This window comes from Nelumbo lutea, chromosome 5 (assembly GCF_056320005.1).
Source record: "Nelumbo lutea isolate HS-2025 chromosome 5, American lotus-T2T, whole genome shotgun sequence".
In the NCBI taxonomy this organism is placed as follows: Eukaryota; Viridiplantae; Streptophyta; class Magnoliopsida; order Proteales; family Nelumbonaceae; genus Nelumbo; species Nelumbo lutea.
In genome coordinates, this window is record NC_142688.1 from 201,990 (window position 1) to 214,110 (window position 12,121).

Here is a 12,121-nt window from a genome sequence, read left to right on the forward strand (position 1 = left end):
CTGATCCAAGGTGTCCCGAACTGAAGACGTAGTCAGATAATCTTGTCAACTAGACGAAGCCAAGGTGTAAGGATGAAGCCACACATTAGGATCTACAACCAAGAGGGAAGATTAAAGGCCTAAGGAGTTATTCCCTGGGTAGGTACTCTGACGCTCAAGCCAGTTGAATGGAGAGATAAGTGGTCAAGTCGAGCAAGTAATAACAATGCTGGTCTGAGCAGATAGTGTAAAAGTATTCCAAGTCCAAAAGTCCTTTACCTTGAACGAATATTACCTATTTAAAGTTGGATGTCCGTGTTCTAGACGGATGAGGCTTCCAGGGTTGTCGGGATGAGGTTGCCTACCGAGGTCATCGGAATGTCTCCTCTTCCTTAGCGGAGTTAAGTTCCTCATCTATGCAAGACACTCCTTGGTCATGATTATCTATCCCGCGTGTGACCACAGAGACTGCCACGTGGTATTCCTGACCAACTCATCCATAACCCAAACACACACACACACACTTATATATATATATATATATATATATATATATATATATATATATATATATATATATATATATATATATATATATATTCATATTTTCTCTCTCCTAATGTCGGTCTAGGATGAAGTCTTAAATGGGCTTATTATTGATCCAAGTATGAGTCATAGTTTGCATAGATTCCCATTTCTGATTTTCCATATTAAACCCTTCAGAATTTCTCTCTCTGTTAAGAATTTATTTCCAAGCCCAGGAAGCAGATTTTGGGATGTTGCATTCAAGAATTTTTTATTCCTTAAATATTTTTTGTTAATAACTTTCACCCATAGATTGTTTTTCTTTTTCATCCTAATTTTATCATGTTTGCATTATTTAGTTATCATCTTTCTTATACCAAACCGCCCTCCTCCTTACACATGCAACTTTTACCCATTCCCATCCGCCCAAGGCAAACATTTTTTTTATTTTTATTTATTTTTTTATTTGGTTTATTCCCCAAAAGAACTTCCTCTGCAATTTATCTATTCCTTTTGTTTGAAAGATAAAAGTACTGTATTAAACCGTTTTATCTACAAAGTCCTGAATCACCGGTACTCTAGCGGATGGCTCTTGGCCAACTGCAACGCGGCATGGGCTGAGATATTATACTTTATTTGTTTTGATAGGAAAAGTTGAGGGGATACACAAGACGGAGTAGCCCTTCTCAGAAATAAATAAACAAATTTAATAAGAAATATCACTAAATTTAATAAGAGCCTTAATCTTCATCAAAAGCCAATGGCAAAACCAGGTCTACAGAAACTTCTCTTCAAACGCCCACACCACCCTTTGCATATCAGAACATAAAACCATACTCCCATGATTCCATTGCTGTACAAATTAAAAGGCCTGCAAAACAGCAAAGAGCTCAGCTTGATCAATAGAATCGAAATTATCGACCCTGCCCCATATTTTCAGACATGATAGATTCCTGGATAATACGATGATCCCAAAAGAGAATGATCAGGTATTTGTAATCGTCCCAGCATCAGTAAATATGATAATAATATCTGTCGACTGTTTAACTTGAAGCAAAAATTTTGGCCAAGAATCTTGTGTACGAATTCGATCAGATTGAGACAATCTAGAATTTTGGAATGCTTGGTTAATAATACTTCAGAGATTTTGAGGCATAATTTGGTGGTTTCTAAAACATTTTTCATTCCTAGCAAGCAAATATAATAAAAAGCAATTGCAATCCAACCTAAAACAGTAAGCAATTATTTATCAGACACAAAAATAAACAAAGCGTTAATACAAGGCACTCATGAACCTTGGAGTAAACTGTTAAGATTAATATTCCATGGCGTTGCAAAGAAGATAGCTTGTGCAAAAGTACTTTCAAAAAACAAATGATTCAAAGACTCCACATACCCATGGCATAATACATAAATGTTTCTCTTGCTGATCCAAACATATCAACTCTTTCATTGGAACAAAATTACTAATAACCCTCCAGAAAAAAACGACTGATAACTATGGGGAATAGTTAATTTCCAAATCCATTTAACACAAAATCGGAAGTCAATAGGAACAGATACCAGGAACGACTGTTGTAAATTTTTATACGCCTCTTTAGTGGTGAATTTACATGATTTACGAGGAATCCAAGCCCAATGCATTGAATTTTCCGGAGGAAAAATGGGTGTTTGAATAATTTCCCGCATGTTTTTCAAGGCTGAACATGAGGGGCAGTTGCAAGGAATTAAAATCTCGAATCACTCCCCCTCCAACTCTCATTTCTTTTTTGTTGATGATGTAATACTTTCTCTTAAATCCCGTTTATAGGGAGGATTTGGACAAATTGAAATAAATTTTAGACCAATTTCAATCCTCTTCTGGTAAGGTTATAAATTTTGAAAAATCATGAATATTCTTTAGTAAAAACATTCATCCACGTCATGAAAGAATGATCTCACTCTATATATTTAGGGCTTCCTTTGTGTTGGTCTATATGCTAATTTGAATTACGTTTTGGACAATCCCAACTCGAAACTAAATAGGTGGAAAGCTTCAGCTCTCAGTCAGGTTAGTAAAAAAGTATTGATTCAATCTGCTCTTCAATCCATTCTTCTACATTCAATGAATATAATCTAGTACCCGCGAAAGACTATACATAGTGTGAAAAAAGTCATTAAAAATTTCTCTGCACTTGTTTGGACATACAAACATGTCCTTCCGCACCCTCTAGCTGAATCTGACCCAAAATATGGGTTGGCTTAGCATAACCCGAAGGAACTTTCAGTTCAGCAAGCCACCAATAGATTTTATAAATTATTGATGTAGTAAAATTATATGTATTTCCCTTCTATTTTTCTAGTGCTTTTCTTCTTCCAAACTTTGGCACATTATGGAAAGGCATTTTTTAAAAGAAAAAGGGTAAATGACAAAGACTCTCTGTACTATAGAGTAAGTGACAAATACCCCCGTTGAACTCTCACTTTGCAACAAATACCCCATTGATTACTAAAATGCACATCTAAACTTTTCTTAATTTCTTTTTCTCACACTTTTCTTTTAAACCCTAATTGACCAAAAATACCTATATATTCTCCTAATGAAAACGGCTAAAATAATAATAATAATAATAATAATAATCATTTCATTGGCATAGAATCTTTTTTTATTAATTCTTGATTCATTTTTACTCACACAAGTACCTCCCTTTATCTTAAAATATAAAAATTATCCACTACATTCTCCAATAAATCAGGAAAAACCAAACAAAACCATAAATTTATATTGAGAAAGAAACCTCTACCATTTCATTTGAATAATGAATCAACCAAAAATTTGAAAGGATCTATTGGAGCAATCGAGAGGGCTTTAATATTATATTTAGAAAACTACTCAAATCATAAATCATTTAAATAAATAAGAAACTTGTGGATTTACAAAATTTTAAACAGCTGATTTTTTTTTCAAGTTAATTAGAGGAACTCTAAGAAGGGGTATTTGTTATAAAGTGAAAATTTAGGGAATCTTTATTGCAAATAAAAATTAAGTATATAGGGTCTTTGTAATTTATCAAAAAAAATTATTTTATAAGGTTCTTTTGTCTTTTCTAGAATGTCCAAACCCAATTTGGATCATGTAATCACAATGTTGTAAATAGGATTAATGAGCACTTGAAATTTTTTTTGACACCTATTACTTAAAAATACCCTCAGCACACCTTGAAAAAGATTAAAACTCGACAGTTGTCAAAATACTTATCAAATTCTCATTAACGTACTTACTTTATGTTATGCCTTGTAGATCCGGTTCCCGTCCAAATCATTTAACCCTCAATTTTGTTTTGTTTTTAATCTACATTACGTGAATGGGCTTTTATACCGAGAAAGAAATTTGCAGTTTAAAATCTCTAACCGAGAGTGAGATTGTGTCCATCTCTGACGTGTTAACTGTGTCGGCGGAGGTGTTAAAAACGAGTGGCAAATAGAAGGTTGAAGGAGGGAAAGGGTTGGTTAGCATGGTATTCATTATTTAATTTTTTATAATTTTTCTTATTTTTTCCTGAAAATCGAAGATGCTCGATATTTTTTTTTTTTCACTGAAAGAGAGGGATTTTTTATGGTGTTTGAGGTAACAAGGAACAATAAGAGGGGGGGAAGTCTTTCTGTTCGTTCACAAATAAGGCCCCTTCTAGCTTCCCCTCCACAGGTTTTACAGCTCAGATGGGGAGCTCGAGCTTCATCTCCAGTGAGATGTATTTCTTCTAGATTTCCTGAACATCGAGTTTTATCAACTGGGTTCTGCTCAAAACCTAAAAATATAACAAAAAAGATCGGATTTTTATCTGGTTACCAAGGAGAGAAGATCTGGATAAAATTTGGGTATTTGGGTGTGGCCTCTTTATTTTGAGTCATGGAGGCCAGTGCTGGTTTGGTGGCAGGCTCTCACAACAGGAATGAACTGGTCGTCATCCGTCGCGAGGGAGAATTTGGAGTAAGTTCAAAGATATGATATTGGAAAACGATGAATTCTTTTTGTTGGTCTTGAAGAGTCTGGTTTTACAGTTCCTGTGCTTCATTTTTGAAGAATTGAGAATTTCTAATTTGTGGATGTTGCTTGTTGTTGCAGCCGAAGCCGTTGCGGCCAATCAGTGGACAAATCTGCCAAATTTGTGGGGATGATGTGGGGCTTAATGTAGATGGTGAGCTCTTTGTTGCCTGCAATGAATGTGCCTTCCCAATTTGCAGGACTTGCTACGAGTATGAGCGGAGAGAAGGAAGCCAGGTCTGCCCACAGTGTAAAACTAGGTTCAAACGTCTAAAGGGTGAGCTACTTGTTGTGACCAAGATCGTACCATTTGAATATTTGATTGTGCAAGTTTTTTTCTTTTGGGGCATTTTTTGGTTTAAATAGGTTGAAAATTTACAGGGTGTGCTAGAGTTGCGGGTGATGAAGAAGAAGATGACATCGATGACCTTGAGAACGAATTTAGTTTTGCTGGGAGGGAAAAGCAAAATATGCAATATCTTGCTGAATCCATGCTTCATGGCCACATGAGCTATGGCCGAGCCGGGGATGCATACATGCCTCAAGTTATTCATACGATGCCTCAAGTTCCTCTTCTTACCGATGGCCAGATGGTATTTAATCAACTATGCAAATTCCTTTTTTTTTCTCTGTGGTTTATTTAATTGACTTCTTCTTTTTTTACTAATATATATGTTGTAGATGAGTACCTCTAACTACTACTCTCTCATTGTTATGTGGCCTGGTTTTCACTGTTCTAATATCAAAGGTAAAATGGTTTTCCAATTGAACTAGCGACATGGGTTGTTGTAGGTTGACGATATTCCTCCAGAACAGCATGCTTTGGTTCCTTCTTTCATGGGGGGTGGAGGAAAAAGGGTCCACCCCCTTCCATTCGCAGATCCTAGTCTCCCAGGTGCTTTGACATTTTTCATGTTTCAGTAATGATTATAGCTGCAATGCCATTCATTATTATGTTACATCTTATTCACTAAAATGAGATATTTCTTTTTATTCATTTGCAGTCCAACCTAGATCCATGGATCCATCCAAGGATTTGGCTGCTTATGGTTATGGAAGTGTTGCATGGAAGGAGAGGGTGGAGAATTGGAAGCAAAAACAAGAGAAACTACAAGTCATGAAGAATGAAATTGGTGGCAAAGATTGGGACAATGATGGTGATGGGCCAGATCTACCCCTGTAAGCACTTGAGAAGCATCTCTGGTATATGAAAATGTTAATGGATAATGTTTTCATGTGCAGCTCCTGTACCCAGTAAATCCATTAAATTTTATAGAATCTATGTAACCTGTGGATTAGCTGTTTCTTTACCTTTCTCTCTTGATAAGTCAACTGATAAAAGGTTGAGGCTTTGGCCTATTTGTGTTAACCATAATTGTCAAAATCTTACAATTCACAATTCAAATCATGAATCCCAATGGTTTTGATTCAAATATTATGTCCGCATATTTTTCTGCTTCTGCAAATATGTTGCAATTACTATTTTAATTCTATTATTTAATTTTGTGAATTATATGATTTATACAATTCATTTGATTTGAATCATTTTTTTATGAATGAAGAGAAAACTTTATTAATTCAGAACTTAATATAGAACTTTAAACTCATACAACAGCCGTTGGGGAGGCATGAGCTGCACCCTCTCCCAACAGATTACAAGGAAACTAGAAAGAAGAAACGAACATTACAGATGAGCCCAAAAACAAATCTTCCCTATTTGCCCCTTGCCCGGCTAAACCATTTGCCAAAGCATTTGCTGATCTCCCCACCCATTGTATAGAAACAGTCAAATTCCTTGTCAGCCACTTAAATTTCTCGATTTCATTCTTGCAACACTACACAGCATCCTCAGGGTTCTTCAACCACCTACCACCACCTTGGAATTGAGATTTAATTCTCAACTTTATCATTCATTTGTTTCTTTTGATTTTTTTTCAAGGGTATCTTGTTTTAAAACCCTTTCTATAATATGGTTTGTCTAAGTTATTGAAGCCTTATTTAGGAACCTTATTGAGTCTATTTTCTATCATATTTAGGTTAAAGAACCACTTTAAGAGGATTAGTCAGTTTTCAAGTCAAACTCGATTATATCATCTTATTTTTCTAGTGTATAAATGGTAAACTCTATTGCGTTAAGTACATATATGGTAGATACAAATTAAAATTTGTGAGTTAGTGTATGTACTTGTAAAAAAAAGAGTTAGTGTATGGTTAGCTTTATTCTGTTTGTATACTTTACCCCTGATGTCTGGCCTGGACAAGCTTGGGAGCTTCTTTTATGGCACTCAATACAAATGTTTAGGTAAATATCAGAAAAAAATGAATTAAAAATGGGCCAAAATCACTTCTCTCTCTCTCTCTCTCTATATATATATATGTATGTATGTATAAATTTTTATTAAAAAATACTTAAATTTTTAAAATATCTACTTTTAATTTTTGGAAAATTTATAAATAATGTTATGATTCACAATATGTTTTATGATTCAAACTCAACATTCTCTATGATTTATGAGACAATTACAGTTTTAAGAACATTAATGTTAACTGGTTTTTGTACTCCTACAAGTTTTCTCCAACTAGATCAAATCCCAAAGTATTTATTAATCATCATATGTCATGGTAATGATGACTTGATATATTGAAACAATTATTCCTCCCTTTCTTGCACTTTATTACCATGAACTCCTTTCAGTTTGTACTGTTGATTTTGAATGCTAAGCATTGGTGCTTTACCTTGTTTTTCATCAGAATGGATGAGGCTAGACAACCGTTATCAAGGAAACTACCAATTCCATCGAGCCAAATAAACCCATATCGCATGATCATCATTATACGGCTTGTAGTTCTTGGGTTCTTCTTTCATTACCGAATAACACATCCAGCACCTGATGCATATGCATTGTGGCTCATATCTGTTATCTGTGAGATTTGGTTTGCCATTTCATGGATCCTTGATCAGTTTCCAAAGTGGCTACCAATTGATCGGGAAACTTATCTAGACAGACTATCCTTGCGGTTAGTGCTCAGTCAAATTCAGTTATCTTTTTCTTTTTTTTTTTAGTTTGCATTTACACCCAACCACAGAATCAAAGCTTATGATTTTTGGCAGTTGATTTTTTCAGGTATGAAAAAGAAGGCCAGCCTTCTCAACTCTCTGCAGTAGATATATTTGTGAGTACAGTAGACCCATTAAAAGAACCTCCTCTGGTTACTGCAAACACCGTTCTATCCATTCTTGCTGTCGACTACCCTGTAGAAAAGGTTTCTTGCTACGTTTCAGATGATGGTGCTGCTATGCTGACATTTGAAGCATTGTCTGAAACATCTGAGTTTGCACGGAAATGGGTTCCTTTCTGCAAGAAGTTCAATATTGAGCCACGAGCACCTGAGTGGTATTTTGCTCAGAAGATTGATTATCTCAAGGATAAGGTCCTCCCTTCATTTGTAAAAGAGCGAAGGGCCATGAAGGTAATGATGTCTTAGTTAAATCTAATCTTTGTTCATAACACAACTACATTTTGTTTTGTTGGCCATGTGTCTAAATATGCTAGAATGTTTTGGCTGGCAGAGAGAATATGAGGAGTACAAAGTTCGGATCAATGCTTTGGTTGCCAAGGCTCAAAAGGTCCCGGAAGAAGGGTGGACAATGCAAGATGGGACTCCATGGCCTGGAAATAATGTCCGAGATCACCCTGGCATGATTCAGGTACAAACATGTTCTGTTATTAATGCCCTTTCTAAGAATGTGGTTCTAATGCTTCTTCTATGGTCCACTCCAGGTGTTTCTAGGCCAAAGTGGAGGGCATGACACTGAAGGAAATGAACTACCTCGCCTAGTTTATGTCTCCAGAGAAAAGAGGCCAGGATTTACTCACCATAAAAAGGCTGGTGCTATGAATGCTTTGGTGAGTGTCAAATGAACAATTTCTTGTCTCTGAATTCCTGTCAGAAACAAAAGATTGTAATTCTTTATTTGCTGGTTGTTTTTTTATAAACAGGTCAGAGTCTCAGCTGTGCTGACAAATGCACCATATCTATTGAACTTGGATTGTGATCACTACATCAATAACAGCAAAGCTCTCAGGGAGGCAATGTGTTTCATGATGGATCCATTGATGGGAAAGAAAGTGTGCTATGTGCAATTCCCACAAAGGTTTGATGGTATTGATAGGCATGACCGATATGCCAACCGAAATGTTGTATTTTTTGATGTAAGCATGTTGTTCTCCATTCTTATAAGTTGCTTCTGTAATCTACTATTTATATTCTCAACAAGCTTATTGTTTCTATGAGTAAGCTAATGGATAAGTTTCCTGTACCAGATTAACATGAAAGGTTTAGATGGGATACAAGGGCCCATATATGTGGGGACTGGGTGTGCATTTAGAAGGCAGGCGCTCTATGGTTATGATGCTCCAAAGACAAAGAAGCCACCAACAAGGACCTGCAATTGTTGGCCAAAGTGGTGCTGCTGTGCATGCTGCTATTCTGGGAAGAGGAAGACGACCACTAAGCCCAAGTCTGAGAAGAAAAGGGGTTCTCGAAATTTGATACCACCTGCATATGCTTTGGAGGGCATTGAAGGTACTAAAAAAAATTATTGTTTGATGCCCTATGGAATCTGAAATTTTATTGGTTTGTGATGATTAAAGTTTGTATTTAGATTCTTCTTTATTCATTATCCCTTTGAAATTTCTAGAAAGATATAGGTTTTTGCCTATTTGAAGCAATTTTTAGAAACTTGTTGATACAGTTATAATCATATATCCACAAATTCAGATCAACTTTGTTTTTTTATTATTATTTTTTTTGGTGCAAGCTCAACTTTGCTGGGGATTGGATAATTTTCCAACTTGGCAAAAGGTCAACCAAATTGATGACTTGGTATTGGTTGATGCCTTTAAAAATGACTAGGGTGCACCAAATTGTAAAATAAGTACTGGCTTGTAATTCATGTCTAAAGTTTTTAAAGGTTGCCTTTTATTAATCTCAACTAGTTCTGTTTGGTTATGAGCCAACTTCTGTTGCAATTCAAGTGGAATTATGCATCTCAAATATTGAAGTCCTATGAATCCATCTCAGCTATGAAATCTTTATTGATAAAATCATCCTTATCAATAAAGTTTGCAAATCCTGTCAGTTCCGATTCTTTAGGATGCGATTCTGCCAGCTATTAGGTCCATTCTTTGTTATTTACCGTTGATTTTTTTTTTCATTGCAATTTCTATATGCAGGGATTGAGAGTTCAAAATCAACTGTGATATCTGAGGAGAAGTTGGAAAAGAAGTTTGGACAGTCTCCCGTGTTCGTTGCATCCACCCTGCTTGAGAATGGTGGAACACTGAAAAGTGCAAGCCCTGAATCTTTGCTGAAAGAAGCCATTCATGTCATCAGCTGTGGCTATGAAGACAAGACAGATTGGGGAAAAGAGGTAATATTCACTAGGCTGCTGCTTCTCTTGTCATCTATTACAGAGGGCTCTCTCTTTTAGAATTGCATTCACCTGCCAATAATCATATTTGTCATCAGGTTGGTTGGATCTATGGTTCTGTTACAGAAGATATTCTTACTGGTTTTAAGATGCACTGCCACGGATGGCGATCAATATATTGTATCCCACCGAGGCCAGCATTTAAAGGATCTGCACCCATCAATCTTTCTGATCGTCTGCATCAGGTCCTTCGATGGGCTCTTGGTTCTGTGGAAATTTTCTTGAGCAGGCACTGTCCCATATGGTATGGATATGGAGGTGGCTTGAAATGGTTGGAGCGCTGGTCTTACATAGGTGCTACAGTTTATCCATTGACATCAATTCCACTGCTAGCATACTGTACCTTACCTGCTGTGTGCTTGCTCACAGGCAAATTTATCACTCCAGAGGTATGAAACTTGGCTCCAGATGGGGAACATCTTGCTTAGTTTTTATAGTGCACTAGACCTTATATGTTTTTGTCTTGTTTCTGGTGTAGCTTAGCAACATCGCAAGTTTATGGTTTATGTCACTTTTCATTTGTATTTTCGCTACAAGCATCCTGGAAATGAGATGGAGTGGTGTTGGTCTTGATGATTGGTGGCGGAATGAGCAGTTTTGGGTCATTGGGGGTGTTTCTGCGCATCTTTTTGCAGTCTTCCAGGGTCTTTTAAAGGTATTGGCTGGTATAGATACCAACTTCACTGTGACATCAAAGGCCGGGGATGATGATGAGTTCTCAGAGCTATATGCATTTAAGTGGACTACATTGCTTATCCCACCAACAACATTGCTAATAATAAACCTTATCGGTGTTGTTGCTGGTGTCTCAAATGCAATAAACAACGGGTATGAGTCATGGGGTCCTTTGTTTGGTAAGCTCTTCTTTGCCTTCTGGGTGATTGTTCATCTCTACCCATTCCTCAAGGGTCTATTGGGCCGGCAGAACAGGACACCCACAATCATCATTGTCTGGTCCATTCTTCTTGCCTCTATCTTTTCCCTTTTGTGGGTCCGGATTGATCCATTCTTGGCCAAGTCAGATGGACCTGTCCTGGAAGAATGTGGACTGGACTGTAATTAGCATTTTTCTGCTCCCAGGGGTTTTCAATTGCTTTGGAGCTTGATCTGGTCATGCCATTTTTGCAGGAGACTCGTTTGCATTACTAGACAATTACATATGAGCTTCCAAAAGAGAAAAGAGAGTTCAATTTAGTGAGATTCTGCAATCTGTAGATAGATGTATGGGTTGTGTTATCATATTTTTGGGGGTGGGTCATAACTCACCCTTCTGGGGATGAAGAATCAGAAGTCGAGTTCATCACCATGTAAGTTTATGTTCTCCTCGATTCTTTATTAGTTTGGTGAAAACGGTGAAGAGAAAGAAGGGTCAATAACATTGTTTGTTGGATCTGTTCTCTCTTTGTATTACTTTTACAATAAGGGCAGGCGTTTGCCTGCAATGTGGAACAGTCATAGCAGAGGGAGGTTTCATCTGTTCGGACCTTATTTTCTAAAATTCTACCCTGTTACCCAGTCAATATTCCTGGTAGCTGTGGTGATCATGGAAGGTTAGTAAAGTCACAAATGCTTGATGCTGTATAAAGTGTAATCTTGAGCCCAAGTCTTTTTGAGATACTGTTTAGGGTTTGCATTGTAATGAGATAATTTGTGTTATAAGCAACATCTCTCTCTCTTATGGGTTCGACTATGATACTGAAAATACATGATATCGGAAAAATTTACAGCCAATCAACTTGTATCATAAAAGGAATTCACATCTGTGCCCCACAGAGCAATCCTTATAGGACATCCCAACTGTGTATTGGGAACGTCTCCCAATGACAACTTCTGGAGATATTGATCGGTTTTGGTCAGGGCAAGCCGGTGCTCATACTGTCCCAACAGCCTCGTCGAATGGGCATGTCGAACTCAATCAGGTGGTATTCATAAAAAATTAACAGGTGCTTTGATTGGTCAAAGCTCTTCCAATTACATATGCTTATATGGTTGTTTCTTTGGCTTCGGTTGGATGGCTTTACTTGTATTTCCCTCTTTGACATTTCCTCGATTATATTTATCATTTTCATATTTCATATATAAAAAAAATGAGAATGATT

General features: G+C 36.7%; 1 protein-coding gene across 7 annotated transcripts; it reads left to right on the forward strand.

Moving 5' to 3' along the window:
* The first annotated feature begins 3,879 nt into the window (after window positions 1-3,879).
* LOC148849667 (putative cellulose synthase A catalytic subunit 3 [UDP-forming]) lies at window positions 3,880-11,753 on the forward strand. Of its 7 annotated transcripts, none has more exons than XM_088945335.1 (16): window positions 3,880-4,474; window positions 4,610-4,805; window positions 4,910-5,121; window positions 5,321-5,423; window positions 5,533-5,707; window positions 7,280-7,546; window positions 7,654-7,999; window positions 8,100-8,237; window positions 8,311-8,436; window positions 8,530-8,742; window positions 8,854-9,115; window positions 9,766-9,962; window positions 10,061-10,411; window positions 10,501-10,876; window positions 11,151-11,329; window positions 11,451-11,753. In XM_088945335.1, exons 1-15 carry the CDS (start codon window positions 4,394-4,396, stop codon window positions 11,183-11,185), a joined length of 3,078 nt encoding a protein of 1,025 aa, XP_088801461.1. In that variant the 5' UTR covers window positions 3,880-4,393; the 3' UTR covers window positions 11,186-11,329; window positions 11,451-11,753. The 7 variants fall into 7 exon arrangements, with proteins under 7 accessions (XP_088801461.1, XP_088801463.1, XP_088801458.1 ...); XM_088945337.1 differs by having other exon boundaries at window positions 10,501-10,677; XM_088945332.1 differs by having other exon boundaries at window positions 10,501-10,850; window positions 11,451-11,712.
* Window positions 11,754-12,121: the final 368 nt, after the last annotated feature.